General features: G+C 54.0%; 6 protein-coding genes across 6 annotated transcripts; 3 read left to right on the top strand and 3 right to left on the bottom strand.

The window, feature by feature from the left end:
* Positions 1–614: 614 nt before the first annotated feature.
* On the bottom strand, positions 615–2,208 carry BO88DRAFT_400777 (PhzF family phenazine biosynthesis protein). The gene has a single exon (XM_025705676.1). The coding sequence runs from the start codon at positions 1,807–1,809 to the stop codon at positions 832–834; it is 978 nt and encodes a 325-aa protein (XP_025568986.1). The 5' UTR covers positions 1,810–2,208; the 3' UTR covers positions 615–831.
* Positions 2,209–5,653: 3,445 nt separating this feature from the next.
* nscR (Zn(II)2Cys6 domain-containing transcription factor nscR) lies at positions 5,654–7,996 on the top strand. Its single transcript, XM_025705677.1, has 4 exons — positions 5,654–5,731; positions 5,789–5,926; positions 5,982–6,488; positions 6,541–7,996. Exons 1-4 carry the CDS (start codon positions 5,681–5,683, stop codon positions 7,849–7,851), a joined length of 2,007 nt encoding a protein of 668 aa, XP_025568987.1. The 5' UTR covers positions 5,654–5,680; the 3' UTR covers positions 7,852–7,996.
* Positions 7,997–8,239: 243 nt separating this feature from the next.
* On the bottom strand, positions 8,240–9,032 carry BO88DRAFT_400780 (S-adenosyl-L-methionine dependent methyltransferase). Its single transcript, XM_025705678.1, has one exon. It carries the CDS (start codon positions 8,991–8,993, stop codon positions 8,256–8,258), a length of 738 nt encoding a protein of 245 aa, XP_025568988.1. The 5' UTR covers positions 8,994–9,032; the 3' UTR covers positions 8,240–8,255.
* A 281-nt stretch (positions 9,033–9,313) lies between these two features.
* On the top strand, positions 9,314–10,688 carry nscC (FAD-dependent monooxygenase nscC). The gene has a single exon (XM_025711149.1). It carries the CDS (start codon positions 9,426–9,428, stop codon positions 10,668–10,670), a length of 1,245 nt encoding a protein of 414 aa, XP_025568989.1. The 5' UTR covers positions 9,314–9,425; the 3' UTR covers positions 10,671–10,688.
* A 398-nt stretch (positions 10,689–11,086) lies between these two features.
* nscB (metallo-beta-lactamase type thioesterase nscB) lies at positions 11,087–12,088 on the bottom strand (the record flags this gene model as incomplete). The annotated part of the gene is made up of 2 exons (XM_025704469.1): positions 11,087–11,830; positions 11,879–12,088. The coding sequence occupies 2 exons, from the start codon at positions 12,086–12,088 to the stop codon at positions 11,087–11,089; spliced, it is 954 nt and encodes a 317-aa protein (XP_025568990.1).
* A 639-nt stretch (positions 12,089–12,727) lies between these two features.
* Positions 12,728–18,109, top strand: nscA (non-reducing polyketide synthase nscA; the record flags this gene model as incomplete). Its single annotated transcript, XM_025709309.1, has 1 exon — positions 12,728–18,109. The coding sequence occupies one exon, from the start codon at positions 12,728–12,730 to the stop codon at positions 18,107–18,109; it is 5,382 nt and encodes a 1,793-aa protein (XP_025568991.1).
* Positions 18,110–18,197: the final 88 nt, after the last annotated feature.

An 18,197-nucleotide genomic window follows, 5' to 3' on the forward strand; every position in this document is an offset into this window, starting at 1 on the left:
CTTTATCCCCATCGTTATATTATGTTATTTATCACTACTATCGTCAAAGCCTACATATGACGAGACGTCAAAAGATTTATCGGCCATTGATCTATTAGTGGTGAACGTCACCATCTCCCAGTAGTAGGTGAACACCAAGAAAGTAATAGATGAATCTATATATTATAGTTCCCTAATACTGCCTATTCCAGTCCCTTTCCCCGACTAGATGTGGACCATCCGGATGGATTCAGTCTAAGCTCGTGGGGATGTCATGCAGGGATCGTTCGGGGTGAAATGGATAGGGGTCATAATGTGCAGTATTATTGATCTATTGTATTAATATGGTTATTATCTATGTCTTTGCGTCTTAGTACTGGTGTTTATAGTTCGGTCTGTGAGGTGTGTTTTAAGTTGGATCATAGTATGGGATGTATGGGTGGGGCGGGCTGTCAATAATATATATTCGCTCCGCGGTTGGAATTAAATAGCAATATTAACCGGCACTGAAGATCGATAGAAACTTACTACTTGCATAACCCCCCAAAGCATATGGTACTATTAATGGTTTTTATAGAAGATGCGATATATAATGATATATAGACAGATGATCTCTTTGGTAAATTTTAAAGAAGGACGTTTACCAACAAATTTTATATAACTATAATGTAACTGATAGCAACTTTTCATGAGGGTAGATAACTTCAAATAGCCATTAGCTGTCTTTGTTATACCTTCCTCATGCAGTTCCTGGACAGTACTACTACTGCCAATGAATGCTCATTGTATGCCAATATCAAACTTTTTTCGTGCTATCAAACCAACTGCGTAGATATATACGTAGAAATGAAATTAAACAACCAACTCCCCACCCATAACCCGCACCGCACTTCCCCTCAACTCCACCGTCTCAATCTTCTTCTCACCACCAGCACTCTTCGTACTAACAGCAACACTGATATCCGATCTCCTCCCCATCTCCACCCCCTGCACAATATCGTACTCGACCTTGCCCTCACCAGCATTAGTCAAAGCCAAATAGCTCGACAGACCACTCGCCGCACTGCCCGTCGCCGGGTCCTCAAAGTTCCTCAACAGCATTCTCGACCGAATGACCTTCTTCCCGGTCGCCTCATCATAAACCCCAGGAACATAGAAGTACACCACAATAAGACCAGCCCCTTCCCACCCTTCATCAAGGTAACCGCCTTGCGAGACAGATTTGCAGGGGATGACTTCCCCGCTCACGGGGGCTTCCGTGGCAGCTAGCGCCTCCAAACTGGGCAATTCAACCAAGACCTGGCTCATGCCTTTGACGATGGAGAAGACGGGGAAGCTAGCATTCTTCTCGGTAGAGAGGAAAGGAGTCAGAGAAGGATGCAATCTCAGCATCTCTGACAGCGGGAACCGCGATGAGTGAATGTGCACGTTGTGTGCGATCTGAGCGGCCACTACGCCGCCATCTGATGAAGGCGACACACGGGAAATGGCGAATGGACCGGCTTTCGTGAGAAGCGTCGTGACATCTTTCCTGTCGGACTCTTCCGGGGAATGCTGCAGGAACCAGGAGACTGCGCCGATGGTGGGGTGGCCGGCGAAGGGGAGTTCTTCGTCTGTGGTAAAGATGTCGATTTTGCGGACAGAGGGAGTGGCGGGATCAGTGGGATGGATGAAGATGGTTTCAGAGAGGTTGAATTCGCGGGCGATGCTTTGTTTTTGGGTTTGTGTGATGGTGTTGTTGGTAGGGAGGAAGACCACGCCCAGCGGGTTGCCGGAGTAGGGGGTGGTGGTGAAGACGTCGAGGGTGAGGAAGCGGAGGGATTGAGACATTTTGATTATTGATACTACTTATTCAATCGTGGTAGACGTGAATCCTTTTCAAGGGTTGAGAAATGGATGGGATCATGGACGGTTCCGAAGTATAGATATAGCTGGGAGGGGAAAAATGTATGAGTCATGACGTGAAGGGATTGGATCAGGCGATGGTGGGGAATCTCCACGCCCTCCGAATAGCATGCGGATATCCCAGGAACCATACTTCTCCAGCTCGGTTAGAAGTGATGGCTCCACTAGAGGCTGCAAAATGCCGGCACTTGTGGATGGGGTTTGATTTGACAGTTTGGATGCCAGAAACTTCTTTCGGTGTGCGGCATATTCTCCCCGGTGCTTGCACGTGGAATGCAAACCACAACGTCGGTTGGTCGGGGCTTCTAGACTACTGGTGCGATGCATGTTATGCTTGGAATGCAGTGCCAGATGATCGCATCTTAATTGTATCTCCTGTAGCGACCTGCATAGAGCCCGTGTGAATCAGCAATTTAAAATGCAGGCGCTACTTCCATTAGGAATGCTGCAATGTGCCCCACGACGCAGACATGAATCTCTAATACCAACTAAGCATCTAGACTCATGATTTAGTTTTCAGCTCAGAGACTACCGCAGGGTAGAGTCCCTTGCTTTTCGCAGGTCCAGGGAATTGCGCGACCACGTGTCTCTTGAACCATTGCTCGTCCTAAGCAAGGGGAAGTCTGTGGGTGGCATACGCTAAACACCCGGCACCATCGATTGACCCACCAGACGAGCTTATTCCAGTAGTCTGATCTTGCTAGATCAGCTGCAGAAGAGTGAAACCAGACTAGTAACTGAATTTGGGATTGGATGGCTGCCTAGCCCAACTTTGAACTTCTCGAGTAATGTGGGAGATGCATCATAGCAAGAGGGCCTTGTAGCGCCGCCTAGCATTACCAGTGCCCCAGGAATGCATAATTGCTTCTGTTGCGCCCGAGTAGTCTAGGTGTACAACACAGAATTTAGTGCTCACATGGCTCGGGCAACGGTAATGTTGGTTAAGAAGGGAGGGTGAAGGAAGTAATTCGTTGACTGCCATGCCTATGTTTTAATCGAGCAATCGAGACTTTTCACAAGAAAATGTACTACACAGCAGAAGTTACAAATAGTTGCTGAGATACACGGGCTATTCGGTGAGAAGTGTAGTTGATTTCCTATTTGAGTAGGCGAGAGGTAGTTTAACTATGTAATTGCTCCAACACGTTGACAAGCTGGCCTGCCTAAATAGCTCTTTAGTAAATAACCTGCCTAACTAGTTCGTTTCAGAAGCACAAATCTCATGCTTAGTTGCCTGTTGTGCATGAGTCAGCATCACAGCCCCATGCCGAGATAGCGTTGGTGACGAAGTATCGTCGAAGAGGCACAAAGGCAGGCTGTGCGATAGTACACTGCTAAGGAAGACGTCAGAAGAAGCAAGATACATTTGTTTCAGGTCTAGGTTTGCCACGAACACACGTAAGGAGGCGGGAGAGGATACTGCATGACTCTGATAAGCTGAGCCACGGCTGTTGTCGAACCTGAGCGGGACCGACACGTTGTTCGATCAAATTTCTGATGTCATTTGCGACATAATCTATTTGGATTCTGGCCACTCACTGCAAAGTCTGTTATCTCGAGAATTTCGCATCAGATCCCAAACAAGTAGGCACTGGGATGATGTTGGTTGGACAGCCAAGACTCCACTTCAATTGCAGAATATGTAAGGGATGATATAAGTAGGTGCGGTTCGTATTCGTCGTCGAAGGCTCAAGAAGACGCTCACTGAAGCAGAGCCAAGTATAACCAACAAGGCTTGTCAAATGCTTTGTGGCGACCAAGCAAGCCGTGGGGATCGACGCGGCTCCTGGTCCATCTTATGTACATATACGAGAGGGAGTTTGCGGTCTGACGGCCTGCAGTGGCTCAGTTGTATCAGAATGGCGCAGAGGATGACTCTACTTGCGGGCCAGAGAGGAATGTGTTTCGCGTGGGAGACAGTGCGATCTGGTTTGTTGTGAGGGGAACCTGATCGGCATGGTCATATCTAACTGGATTGTCATATTCTGCAGGCTACACTGCTCGCTTAGCTCAGAGTACGGCTCAGGGCGTTGATCCCGTCTAGATTACGACCAGCAAAGTTAGGTTAGAGGATGGGATGAAGTGTGAAGAATAGTGAGAGACTGGGTTAGCCCCAAGAAGGTAGACGGGTGGAATGACGGAAGAATCCTCCAGTAGCCCTGAACTGCTGGACACGAGGAAAGTAAATCGAGATACTGTGATGCTAAACAGAAGTAGAAGGTGGCAAGGTGCTGATCGTTCGATCTGACACGCTACCCCACCCAACAGACTCGGATTTCGTCCCATCCTGTTGCGGGTAGGGATCATCAAGGCTCCACTTGGTAGCAGGTTGAAGATAGCCACGGATTCTGGCATTCCTTCGTCGGAGAGTGATGACCTCCGATGCCTCGGGATAGATTCCGCTTGATCTAACATCGGCGTTAAATCCCGGAAAACGCCATCGTAGAAGCTTTGAAATGTCCGAAATGATTCTTAGTCTAGCAGTTAGTTGAAGTGAATGGAGAGGTAATATCTACCGTCTTCATTATAGGGAGTTTCTAGGGATAGCGACCGACCACGCAGTACTATGGTGGTAGGAGAATCGATCGAGATCGCCCGGTCACACGTGGTCGCAGCGCCACGAGCAAAGCGATAAGATCATGGTCTGGTGGAGGAACCTAGTAGGTAACAGTTTCGCAACCTCTAACCGGACTGGTAGGGCGACCACTCAGGCCGATCTTGCCTGTGCTTGGTCTGCCCACGCGAAGAACATTGTAGATGACTGCTAAATTAGGGCGGGACTGAACCACGCCAGAAAATGTTGGCTGGAGGAGGGTGAAAGAGGGGAAGAAGGAAGGGGGTGGGGACTTGCAGCCGAGCAATAACCGAATCATATTTGTTGCGAGGGGAGGAAGGTATCTTGAGTTCGAATCTGACCACAATAGCGGGCAAAAAAGGTTCAGAGTGTTTCAGCGGGATGGGGGAGCAAGAAGCACCGCGACCAGCACAAGGCCGATGGAAGCAGGATTGCGATGGGGGCCAGAATGGGTGCATATGCCCGGGTGGGCTTAGCATCCACCAGCCATGACCTGCGGGCTTGCTGACAGTCCAGTGCGGAGATCCCCCATTGTCGTTTCGTATTCCTTCTGATTCATCGCAACAGGAATTAGAAGGATCTGGCCTGCCTGGGAGGATTGCGTCGAATATGCTGCAGCATACTACTTACTAACTTACTTGTCCACAACCCCTGTCGTTCGTTTCCTTGCGTCTAGCGGATGACCGGATCCAGCTTATTATCATCATCTCTTGCCGCCGAACAAATAAGAGATACTTCTTCCATCGTCATCGCATTCCTTCCGACGTTGAAGATTCAACATCATCATCTATCTACAAAGAGAAACGAGAAACAATAAAAAGAGTGAAAAAGCGACAAACACAGACAGACAAAAGAAGAAAGAGAGAGAAATACAGAGTCAGCTCAAACATCGTGATGGAACAGCGCAGTTCCCCGGCCAGATCGCTACCCCCGCGAAAAACCACCACGACCCCCCAGCTCAGTTGCGAACTCTGTCGCAAGCGCAAGGTCAAGTGCGACAAGCTCACCCCATGTACCAACTGTGCAGCCTCGGGAACGGTCTGTGTTCCCATCTATCGCACACGACTGCCCCGAGGCCGACATGCCACTCGTCCGCGTCGAGTGTCATCACCTCCGCCCACATCAGCTCCCGGGGACACCGATCGGATGATCCAGCCCACGGTTCCCGTCAATGAGGATCTCCAGGAACGAATACACCGACTAGAAGCTCTCATCCAGGGGATGAGCTCCCACTCCCATACTCGAACTCCATCCGCAACTTCGCGGGAACAGGTGGGCTAAACCCCTGCTCTTTCAGCCTCGCGGAATGCTGACCTCGGCAATGACCAGTCCGTCCAATTATCCGACACTTCCACATTCCAAACGGCTCCTAATCCTAATACTTCCCCCATCCTAAATAGTTCTATTGTTTCCAAACGTCTCATGTTACAACGGCCCGATCAGTTCTGGGCCGACTTGGTGGATGAAGTAGGTCTGCCAACCTGGACCAGGAAGGAAAGAATGCTGACGCGGACACATGCAGATTCACGGACTCCGCGATGTGGTCGAATCATCACTGGCCGGAGGACAAGAAGGCCCCATCCCTTCCTCCGACTCAGCCAAGACCGAGCCACCCAATGATGACGGAATCCAGGTTCTTGGCCTCGGGGCTAGCAATCCTTCTGCAGCCCTACGCTCCATGAGTCCGCTGCATAATCCGATGGTCGCTCGTCAGCTCTGTGAAGTGTACCTCCAACAAGTCGACCCGGTGATCAAGATCCTCCATCGCCCGTCGCTGAACCGATGGATGGTTCAGGGTGAAACCTATCTGGCGTACGCCGATGGTCACCCCTCGGTAGAAGCACTGGGTTCCGCCGTCTGCTACTCGGCTATTAGCAGCATGACGGAAAACCAGTGCTCAGTAATGTTTCATGCCAGCAAGGCAGATTTGTTGGCTGAGTCTCGTGTGGCCTGTGAGACGGCTATTGGCCGTGCGGGTTTGCTCACCAGCCGCGATATTACCGTTCTGCAAGCGTTCATTTTGTATCTGGTATGAACTGGACTTGACCAAAAAGAAGCGATATCAGACTGACTTTCTCTAGGTAGCTAGGAGATCGGAAGATCGCACCCCAGCTGTTTGGACTCTGATCGCTCTGGCTGTACGAATCGGAAAAGGCCTCGGTCTTTATTTAGATCCTGAGACAGAGACCTTTTTTGATCAGCAGATGCGGAGGCGTCTGTGGTTTACCATTTGCCTGATGGATTTGCAGGCCTCATTCGGTCAGGCATCCGAGCCACTTATCAGCGTCGACGAGTCGGCATCCACAGCTCTTCCTCACCACATCAATGACTCGGACTTTGATCCGACCACGGCTGCACCTTGTGACCCCAACCGGGAGGGTCTGACAGACACGACCTTTGCGCTGGTTACCTACCATGCACAGCGGACGGGTCGTCTTCTCAACTTTGCTCAACACGATCGCAAGGTCGACGGGGGCATTTCAACTCCCGCATCCTCTACCTCCGGCACTTCAACATCCCGCACCCGCACATGCGACCCCAATTGGCCGCAGCAGCAAGCCCGGCACTTCGAACAAGAAGCACTGCGACTTCTCCATTTCTGTGACCCCGGCACCTCTGCGTACGCGTGGTTCACCTGGCACGGCACGCAGAGTTTAATCGCGACGGTACGACTGGCAGCCGCGCGACCGCTTCAGTGGCACGGACGAGCACCGCCGCCTCGCCGCGAGGGAAACACCGAACTGCTGCGTCTCTGTCTTCCCGTGCTGGAGAAAGCGCAGCTCATGCACACGGATCCCCGCGCCGAAGGCTTCCGCTGGTACGTGACAATTCCCTGGTACGCGCTGGCGATGGCTTTGGCGGAGTGCTATGTGAGCAGCGACACTGCCCTGGTGCGGTACGCCTGGCCGCTGCTCGAGTCGTCGTACGTGCAGCATGAGGCGACGCTGGGACGGTCTCTCGGCGGCCCGTTCGGGCAACTCATGCGGCGTATGAGAGAGAAACTGGCGGCACCAGCCGTACTCCCACCGAGCAGTCTCCCTAGCACCAACTGGAGCCCAGCCACTCCGCCAACCTTCCCGGGCGTGCCTCGGCCGCAGAGCAGTAATGATGATCGACATGTGTCCGGTTGCTCTTGGCCGGTACCCACCGGATCCACCCCGCCCGCGGATCTGGGGATGCCGTCCCTTCTTCCGGTATCTACCTGGGAGGCGCTCTCGCCGCCGTCGTTGGACAACGCTTCTCTCTTCGGGGTACCTCCAACGACGACGGCGGTAGCGGACGGGATGGATCCGGGGGCGGATATGATGTGGGAGGAGCTGTTCTCGGGGATTCCGTTCAATGAGATCGCGGGGCCGGATATGTTCTTTTTCGATATGAACTGGGGGAGTTAATAGTGGCTGGTGGCTTATTTAGTGCTGTATTGCTAGTAACGATGATATGATTGTGATCGAAGCGAGAATCTAAATCTAGACACACTTGGCGATTCCTTTCGGACAAGACATGTACCTGTTTAGTAGTTGTGGGTGGAGGGGTTAAAACCCGCAAAAGACGATTAAAAGCCGATGCCAGTGCTTAACTACTTATAATTCTCCCTAGTGTTGATGATACAGTAAGCAAATCGTTCAATTCTGAAACGAAACCAAGTACTAGATGATCTTCTAAGCCTAACACAGCAATAGATCCCCATGTATTTACCACCAATATCCCCTAACACCCACCTCTCCCTCTATCCCTCCCCTCCCCTACCACATCCCCACCCTCAAGCACTAAACTAGTAGCCAGTACTCAAACCCCACTAAGCATCAAAAATTGGCCTCTTAGCCCTAAAAACAAAAACACTCCCAACAACCCAAGTCTGCACCTCCCAAAAATTCTCCCTGAGGGCCTTCTCAAACTCAAACGCATTATCCTCCTCATTATGAAACACCCCATGATTCAAACACCCACGTCGAATAATCGCCGCAAACCAATTATCCTTCCTGACCCCCTTACCCAGGACATTCGCACCATGGACCACCCCGTCCTCCGTCATGTATTTCTTGATGTGCGTGAAGATCTTGCATTTGCTGGCCATGGGGACGGGCAGGCAGTGCAGGAGGTAGTACATTGAGACGGAGTCGAACTTTTGTTTTTCGTTGGTGGAGTAGGATTCTGGGAAGGGGGAGGGTTGCAGGATGTCGGTGACTATGCCGTGCGTTTGGGTGGAGGGGTGTTTGCAGCGCGCGAGGGCGACGTTGAGTGCGTGTGTTTCATTGTCCACGATTGTGAGGGTCGTGCTGGATGGGATCTGCGCTTGGTTGAGATAGTAGCCGGTGCCGGCGCCGATGTCCAGGTGGTTTTTGCCCACGTTGGATCGGAATAAGGGGATTAGGTAGGTGCTGATTCGGCAACCCCAGGCGAGGGTGCTCACGATTCCGAGAACCCAGATGTCGTAGATGAAGAGGCGCCAGGGGGTGTAGATTTGTTCTTGTTCTTGGGGTTGGGGTTTGGGTGGGGTGGAGGAGGTTGTTGTGGTTGTGGTAGTTGAGGACATTTTAAACTTATTGATTGAAGTGATGAGTTATGCTTGTTGTCTGAGGTTTGTCTTGTGATGATGGTGAGGTTGTTCGTGGCGGAGAGACATTTTATAGTATCTTCGGAGTGTATACAGTGTCAGATCGGACAGGACTTCGGAAAACGTCAAAGACGCATTTGCATGCCACATGGACATGAAACAGACGCAGAATCAGGAATTAAGTTAGAAGCCGACGCAAAATTGAACGGACACCTAATGGTTTACTCCGACCGGCTTTTGATACTGTCATGATCGGATTCCCATCGTGGGGGCCAAACGCATCTAGTCAGACTATACACCGAGAGTATACTATTCCGTCCGGCAGAGATTAAGGGCAATTGATAAAATAGAGCAAGTCATGAGGAGTAGAATCATAACAACACATTGCCTATACTCTACTGATCGAAGACAATGACCTCTCCTATCCTCATCATCGGCGCCGGCCTCTCCGGCCTCACAGTCTCCCGCATTCTCACCAACGCCTCCATCCCCAACATCGTCTTCGAGGCCTCCGCCCCCGACCGTACCCAAGGCTACGCTATCAGCCTCCGCGAATGGGGCTACACCTCCCTTCTCACAGCCCTGGGCGACCTGCCCCTCCGCAGTCTCACCCGGGGCGTTGCCCCGGACCGCATCCTCGGCGGAACCGGCTGGATCGACCAAGCCCTCCGGGACAATCATACCGGAAACCTGCTAGTCGCTCCAGACCCCGAAGCCAAGCAATGCATCGTGCGGGCGAACCGCAATGCCCTCCGCACCTGGATCGCCGATAGTGGCGACGAGGAAGTGGACATCCGCTACGGCCACCGTCTGCGCAGCGTGCAGGGCTCAATGGGCAACGTGACGGCCACTTTCGAGAACGGCGCAAAGTACCAGGGCTCACTTGTCATCGCAGCTGATGGCGTGCACTCTACCGTGCGCTCGCAGACCCTGCCCCATGTGAGCCCGGATATTGTGCCCGTGGTGGTGTATCATGGCGAATTGGAACTCCCCCGCAAGGAATTCGATAATCTTATCCGTCCGCACTCCGGACCGTCGAATATCCTAGCTGGTGTGGGCGATGGGTTTAATACACCTATCACTGTGTGTAATATCACCCCAACGCATGTCCATCTCGATTGGTCGTATTCGAGACCGAGTATAGCCGATAAGAATACCGAGGATCCCCTCTATCGGCCTCATGTCTCTGCTGCCGAGGCTAAGCAGATTCCTCCGGCACTGTTGGAGGAAATTGCGTCTCGGGATCTGGCGAGGCCGTGGTCGCAACTGCTTAATGCTGAGGCTTTGCCGACTCATCGGGTGTTCAACTGGGTGAGCCGATGTGTGTCGGTGACGAGGGAGGATGTGAATGCTGCGCAGAAGCAGGGGGTGGTGTTTATTGGGGACTCGTGGCATGCGATGCCGATCTTCGGGGGTGAAGGTGGTAATCATGCCCTGGTGGATGCGGTGGAGTTGGCGGAAGCGCTCACGGGTAAGGAAGGGGAATTGAATGTTGCTGTGACGGGGTACTATGATCGCGCGTGGAGACGCTGTCAGGAGGCTGTCAGACGGTCCCGACAGAGGTTCTTCCAGTTGCATCGGCCGATGAGGGAGTGGATGGAGATTGCGGAAAAGAAGAAGATGATGGCTGCTCTGAAGGAAGTGGAGGCTCATTGATTAGCAGCTGTATCTGGTGTGCTGGGAGTTATGTCTTAATATTGAGATAGTTTCATTGGCTATTCATTCAGTTTCGAGTTGATTGTATGCAGTGAATTCTTAGCTTGTGGGGTAAATCATCAGGTGTTTGCTATATTTAATAAAATACAAGGGTTGTCAATACTATGTTCGGTCATCAACTATAATAGGAACAACTGTTCTAGTAACGAACGTAGGCTTATGAATCTGATATTCGAATCATGTCATGAACAGGAACCATGGACTTTGCTTGCGACATATTGGTCATGAAATGAGAGTAAGTGACGGTTTAATTATTACTGAGCATTGGTTTAGCTGTTCAAACTGAAGGACTATATTCAGCAAAACTGGTATGAACAAGAACAGCAACTACATAAAAACAGAGTTTTGGAATGAATCTACAGCCTCACGGCAGCTGCAGCTGGCTGCCCAACCGCAAACCAGCGTCTTTGACTTGGTTCTCCCTCAAACCCAACCTTCCGATCCTCCGCCAACTTCCACAAAACCTGACTCAAGAACGGCGTCAAAGCCTGCTCAATCTCATCTGGAATTCCTCCATACATAGAGTTAATAAGCTCCGGGAACGTTAGAGCGCCGGCACGACGCCCTCCCCCGGTCGCTGCCATCCTCGCCCGACTTCTCTCCAACGCGGCCAGTACCTGCCGCATCCTCGACTCTTTATGCTGGATATATTCCTTCATTTTAGCGGGAAGATCCTCGATGCGTGTCCCATGCGCTGGATACCCGAGCGCGCAATTGAGGTCCGCCATGCGTGACAGGCTGGTCATATACGTGCCTAAATCTTCCACGACGGAGTATCCGTGTCCCAGCACATTGTCCCCGGTGAAGAGGGCGTTCTCTTCCTCCAAGAGGAAGCACATGTGATCGAAGGCATGACCAGGAGTAAAGATAGCGCGGATAGTTGCGCCCTCTACTTGGAACTTTTGGCCATCGTGGATGGCTTGTTGGCCGAGATCGGGGGTGTTTTTGTATACCCGAGAGGACAGTTCGGGGTTGTAGCTGATGAGGTCGGGGACTCCGCCGGTGTGATCGCCGTGCCAATGAGTGAGCAGGACGTGGGAGATTTCTAGACCATTGGATTCCAGTTGTTCCGTGAGAGCTTCAATCCAGCTTGCTTCACCCTGTTCGGCGTTAGAAGTATTCATAGCAGGAAGGTAGAGGTGGACTACCTGGCCGGTGTCAATGAGAATTCGGAATTTGCCCGTCCCCACGAGGTACGTGTTGGTTCCTTGCAGCTGCATGCGCCCGGGATTGCCTCCGAGGATGCGCATCACTCTCTCGGTGACTTGCTGGACTTCGGGAAGACGAGGCAGGTTGGCTTCCTGGCCGGACAGATATTCCTGCCAGAAGGACTGAGCGAAGGGGATACGGAAGGCCATGTTGAGATACCAGCTCGTAGCGACTATTCACTCAGTCAATCAATCCTGGATGTGGTTGAACCGGGCCACGTTTATTGTTCTATACTATCTTGAATGCTTCTATTTTGGTTCTGGAACGGAGTTTAATCGGACACACGTGGAGGCCATGCCATCCGAGCGAATCTGACATCAGCCCCATTTGTCCGTCCGATCCTGCCACTTTTCTTCAACATCCAATCTCACGAATCCTCTGACTCCTCGCAGAGTACCCAAAACAAAGTTTAAAATCCGACTTGCGTCTGCCGAGGGATTCTGCAGGATTCAGAATCAAAACCCGAGCGATGTCACCACGCCGTCCGACAATGGCCCCATTCTGCATCGCGATGATGATGAGATGATGATGCTGAATCGACACAGCTTTACAGTCCGAAACGGACATGGAGGAGTTTACAAAATTCGGTCGCAGATTCAGACTCATTTTGCTGAGACGACGAAGGGTATATAGAGAGCATCAAACCTCGCCGTTGCTGGGAATCTCATCTCAGTCCAACACTGCTAGCAGCACAGCACAGCAAAGCAAAGCAAAACAATTACCTCTCTTCTCAAGACAACAAACTCTCTCACTCAAATCAATCTAATTTAATCAACCAATAAATCACTATGTCTGCACCCACGAAGCTAGTCTTCTTTGGAAACGAATTCCCCAATGACGATCTCAAGACCCTCTTCCGCGGCCTGCACCGACACGGCAAGGACCGGCGCTTTCGCCAGCTGGCAACCTTCCTGGAGGAGTCCACTCGCGTGCTCCAGAATGAAGTTGCCCAGCTTCCCGAGCCGCTGAAGAAGCTGGTGCCTCATTTCGAAAACCTGATGCCCTTAACCGAGGTCGACTTTCGTCAAGGCCCTCTGGGAGCTGCTATGGAAAGCGCGCTGCTGACCATTCTGGAACTTGGAATGTTTATTGGCCACTACGAGGCCGAGGAGCGTGTCTGGGACCTCTCCGCAGACCGAACCACCTTGGCTGGTCTTAGTATTGGCCTGCTCGCTGCCGCTGGTGTCGCATTGTCCACTCACTTGGCTGAGGTGGTCCAGAACGGTGCTGAGTGTGTGCGGGTCTCCTTCCGCCTGGGCGTCTACGTCCACGACATCTCCCGCAAGCTGGAAGCTCCCCAGGCAGACGGCAGCTTGCTCAGCTGGGCTCATGTTGTCACCGGAGAGTCCGCATCCGACCTCCAAGAGGAACTGTCACGATACAACACGGAAACGGGCACTCCCGAGCTGCTCAAGGTGTTCATCAGTGCTGCCGACAAGACCTCTGTGAGTGTCAGCGGCCCTCCCTCGCGCATCCGTGCTGCCTTCCGGGCCTCTCAGCGCCTGCGCTACTCCAAGTCTCTTGCCCTTCCTGTGTATGATGGTCTCTGCCATGCCGCACATCTCTATGATGAGGAGACCATCCGTCGTGTTCTTCACCCCGATGGATCCGTCATCCCCACCTCTCGGCCGGTGCAGCTGGCACTGCTCTCGTCACGGTCTGGACAGCCCTTCGAGGCCACCACGGCCGCTGAGCTGTTCCGCGCCATCAGCACAGAGCTGCTGACTGGCACCATCTTCCTGGATAACATCACGGCCGGTATTCTCGACCGTACTGAACGCTGTGCCGACACCACACAGTGTCAGATCGAGACTTACCGCACTTCGCTGGTGTTTAAGGGTCTGTTAAAAGCACTGGAGGCTTGCTTCCCTGACCGGACCATCAGCACGACCGACCTTATCCCCTGGGTGTTCCAGGACTACGGTGCGCGCCAACCCAAGTCATACGCAGACTCGAAGCTGGCCATTGTCGGCATGGCCTGCCGCATGCCCGGCGGCGCTAATGATCTCGACCTCTTTTGGGAGCTGCTTGCACAGGGTCGCGATACTCACACGACAGTGCCTGCGGATCGCTTTGACCTTGAAACGCACTACGACCCGACTGGCGAGACCGAGAACGCCACGCGCACTCCCTTTGGCAACTTCATCGACCAGCCCGGGCTCTTCGATGCCGGATTCTTCAACATGTCCCCCCGGGAGGCTGAGCAGACTGACCCCATGCACCGTCTTGCCCTTGTCACCGCTTACGAAGCCCTGGAGATGGCAGGTGTTGTCTCTGGCCGCACGCCTTCGTCCAACCCCAAGCGCATTGCCACCTTCTACGGACAGGCCAGTGACGACTGGCGTGAGCTGAACGCGTCTCAGAACATCGGCACCTACGCCGTGCCTGGTGGTGAGCGTGCCTTTGCCAACGGTCGCATCAACTACTTCTTCAAATTTGGCGGTCCTTCCTTTAACCTGGACACTGCCTGCTCCAGCGGTTTGGCTGCCGTCCAGGCGGCTTGCTCTGCCCTGTGGGCCGGTGAAGCCGATACTGTCCTGGCCGGCGGACTGAACATCATCACTGACCCCGACAACTACGCTGGTCTGGGCAACGGCCACTTCCTGTCACGCACCGGCCAGTGCAAGGTCTGGGACCAGTCTGCTGATGGCTACTGCCGTGCCGACGGTGTTGGCTCTGTTGTGATCAAGCGTCTTGAGGATGCGGAAGCAGACAATGATAATATCCTGGCTGTCGTGTTATCCGCTGCCACTAACCATTCGGCGGAGGCTATCTCCATTACCCACCCTCATGCTGGCGCCCAGAAGGAGAATTATACTCAGGTGCTGCACCAAGCGGCTGTCAACCCGCTGGATGTGAGCTATGTTGAGCTCCACGGCACCGGTACCCAGGCAGGTGACGCTCAGGAGGCTGAATCAGTGTTGGATGTCTTCGCTCCCCGGACTCATCGTCGTCGGGCCGACCAGCCGCTGTACTTGGGCGCGGTGAAAAGTAACATCGGACACGGCGAGGCGGCCGCTGGTATTGCCTCCCTGCTCAAGGTGCTGCTTATGTACCAGAAGAACGAGATCCCTGCTCACATCGGTATCCCCACTGTCATCAACCCGGCCATTCCCACGGATCTCGAGCAGCGCCAGGTTCATTTGCCTCGAAGCAAGACTGCCTGGCCCCGGGCTGCAGGCCAGATTCGCCGCGCCATTGTGAATTCTTTCGGTGCGCACGGTGGTAACACAACCCTTGTATTGGAAGATGCCCCTGAGAAGCAGGTGACTGTGGCCCGCGAGGAGCGCTCGACGCACCCTGTCGTCATCTCCGCCAAGTCGAAGAAGTCCTTGGCTGCCAACTTGGAGACTCTCCTTGCCTACCTCGACGAGAAGCCAGAAACTGATCTTGGTGACCTATCTTACACGACCTGTGCGCGGCGCATGCACCACAGCTGGCGCGTGGCCACAGCTGTCAGCGATATTCCCGCCCTGCAAAAGTTCCTACGCAACACCGTGAATAACGACGCCGTGTCTCAAACCCGGCCTATTCCCACCGAAGCTCCCCCTGTGGTGTTTACTTTCACCGGCCAGGGTGCATACTATGCTGGACTGGCACAGGGTCTTTTCCAGGCTTTGCCTTCCTTCCGCGCTGAGGTGCGCCAGCTTGATCATCTGTCCCAGCGGCTGGGATTCCCCTCGATTGTGCCGGTCATCCTCGGTGAGGTGGAAGAAGGAAGTGCTACGGCCCTGGTCACGCAGCTCAGCATTGTGATCGTGGAGATAGCCCTGGCTCGGCTCTGGCTTCTTTTTCTGGGTATTCCCGCTCCTCACGCCGTGATCGGCCACAGTCTGGGCGAATATGCCGCCTTGGCTGTTGCTGGCGTGCTCTCCACAGCAGATGTTCTCTATCTGGTCGGCCACCGGGCCCAGCTCATCGAGGAATATTGCACCCCCGGCAGCCATGCCATGCTCTCGGTGCGCGCGACCATTGCTGACATTGAGCGTCTGATTGGAACTGGCCCGGATGCACCCACTTACGAGCTGTCCTGCCAGAACACGCACCAGGACACAGTCATCGGCGGCTCGATCCCGGACCTCAATGCCATCCGCGAGAAGCTCGAGCCTGAAGGCATCAAGTGTGTCAACGTCGATGTTCCCTTCGCCTTCCACACCGCGCAGATGGACGCTGTCCGGGAACGCCTAGCCAAGGCCGTCGCCTCCGTGCCCTTCAAGACCCCCAGCGTCCCGGTCCTCTCTCCCCTGCTGGGCAGTGTCGTCTTCGACGGCAAGTCCATCAACCCAGAGTACATTGTGCGGGCTACCCGCGAGCCCGTCCAGTTCGCGGCTGCCATCGACGCCGCCCAGGAGCTCGGAATCGTCAACAACCAGACCGTCTGGGTCGACATTGGCCCGCACCCCATCTGCGCCAGCTTCGTACGCAGTTTGGTGTCTGGCGCGCGCATCGTCTCGTCCTGCCGCCGCAACGAAGACAACTTTGCCACTATGGCCAAGAGTCTCTGCACGCTGCATCTGGCCGGCCGCACTCCCTCTTGGGCCGAGTACTTCCGCCCCGACGAGCAGGCCTACTCTCTGCTCCGCTTGCCCAAGTACCGCTGGAACGAGGTTAACTACTGGATCCAGTACCTAGGTACCTGGACCTTGGATAAGGCGCATATCAAGAACAGCGGCAGCCAGAAGCGTGCCATCACTGATGGACCATACGTGTCTTCCCTGCGCACCTCTCTCATCCACCAGGTCACCGAAGAAACCATCGACAAGACCACCGCCACCCTCAAGGCAATCTCCGACATTCAGCACCCCGACTTCCTCGAAGCCGTGCACGGTCACACCATGAACAACTGCGGCGTTGCCACCTCCTCCATCTGGACAGATATGGCCATGACCGTCGGCGAGCACCTATACCGTCGCCTGGTTCCGGGCACCGACAACGTCCTCATGGACCTGTGCGACTTCGAAGTCCAACATGCCCAAGTCGCCAACACCAACTCCAACACCCCGCAACCACTGGCCCTCGAAGCCCACCTCGACCTTCCCACCCGCCACATGTCCCTTGCCTGGTACGACGTCGATGCCACCACCAACCAGCGCGCCGCAGCCCCCTTCGCCACCGGCAGCATCAAGTACCCTGCAGACCCAACCGGCGCAGCCTGGTCCACCGAATGGTCCCGCATCACCCATCTCATCCACGGGCGCATCGAAGCCCTGCAGCACCTGGCCTCGGAGAACAAAGCCAGCACGCTCTCCAAACCTCTCGCCTACGCGCTCTTCAAGAATGTCGTCGATTATGCCCCCCGCTACCGCGGCATGGACCGCGTCGTCATCCATGACCACGAAGCCTTCTCCGACATCACTCTTACCACCGACCGCCACGGCACCTGGCACACCCCGCCCCACTGGATCGACAGCGTCTCGCACCTGGCCGGCCTGGTCATGAACGGTAGTGACGCCTCCAACACAAGGGACTTCTTCTACGTCACCCCTGGCTGCGGTAGCTGCCGCATGACTGAGCCTTTGATTGCCGGAGGCAAGTACCGGAACTATGTCCGCATGTTCCCCATGCCGGACGAGGCCCACATGTACGCGGGCGACTTGTACATCCTCCGCGAGGACAAGATCATCGGTGTCGTGGAACAGCTCAAGTTCCGTAGAGTGCCCCGCTTGTTGATGGATCGGTTCTTCTCGCCGAATAAGAATGCAGCTGCACATGCTGCTCCTGCCGCTGCTCCGGTGGTGAAGAAGCAACCCTCCACTCCCACTCCCACGGAGACTACCACTTCCGAGCCGGCCAAGACAGAGCAGAAGCAAGTCCAGCTCCAGCTTCCTAATATCACCTCTGCTGCACCCTCGACAGCTAGCAGCTCATCTTCTCCCTCCTCCAGCGGCGTCGCAACACCCACCACTGAACAGGAGGCCCCCGTCGCCGATGCATCAGCAGTAACTGGTGTAGCCGGCAAGTGTCTGGAATTGATTGCCAACGAGACAGGGCTGGGTGTGGCAGAGCTTACTGCGGACGCGACATTCGTGCAGCTGGGCGTGGATTCGCTGATGTCGCTGGTGCTGTCGGAGAAGTTGCGCAGTGAGATGGGATTGGAGATCAAGAGTTCGTTGTTCTTGGAGTGTCCTACTGTGGGGGATCTGACGGGGTGGTTGGAGCAGTATTGCTGATGGGAATGCTTCTGTATCTTTGCTTCTTATTTTGAGCAACCAGTTGGGCTTGTATTTGAAGGAGTCGAGAGTAATTGCATTGCTGTGA

This window comes from Aspergillus vadensis, assembly GCF_003184925.1.
Source record: "Aspergillus vadensis CBS 113365 unplaced genomic scaffold BO88scaffold_1, whole genome shotgun sequence".
Classification (NCBI taxonomy): Eukaryota; Fungi; Ascomycota; class Eurotiomycetes; order Eurotiales; family Aspergillaceae; genus Aspergillus; species Aspergillus vadensis.

Bases quoted from the DNA above. Each gene is read 5' to 3' on its own strand.
- BO88DRAFT_400777 (XM_025705676.1), bottom strand. From the start codon at position 1,809: ATGTCTCAATCCCTCCGCTTCCTCACCCTCGACGTCTTCACCACCACC.
- nscR (XM_025705677.1), top strand. From the start codon at position 5,681: ATGAGCTCCCACTCCCATACTCGAACTCCATCCGCAACTTCGCGGGAA. The intron at 5,732-5,788 runs GTGGGCTAAACC...GGCAATGACCAG, and splicing joins CCGCAACTTCGCGGGAACAG to TCCGTCCAATTATCCGACAC. The intron at 6,489-6,540 runs GTATGAACTGGA...GACTTTCTCTAG, and splicing joins AAGCGTTCATTTTGTATCTG to GTAGCTAGGAGATCGGAAGA.
- BO88DRAFT_400780 (XM_025705678.1), bottom strand. From the start codon at position 8,993: ATGTCCTCAACTACCACAACCACAACAACCTCCTCCACCCCACCCAAA.
- nscC (XM_025711149.1), top strand. From the start codon at position 9,426: ATGACCTCTCCTATCCTCATCATCGGCGCCGGCCTCTCCGGCCTCACA.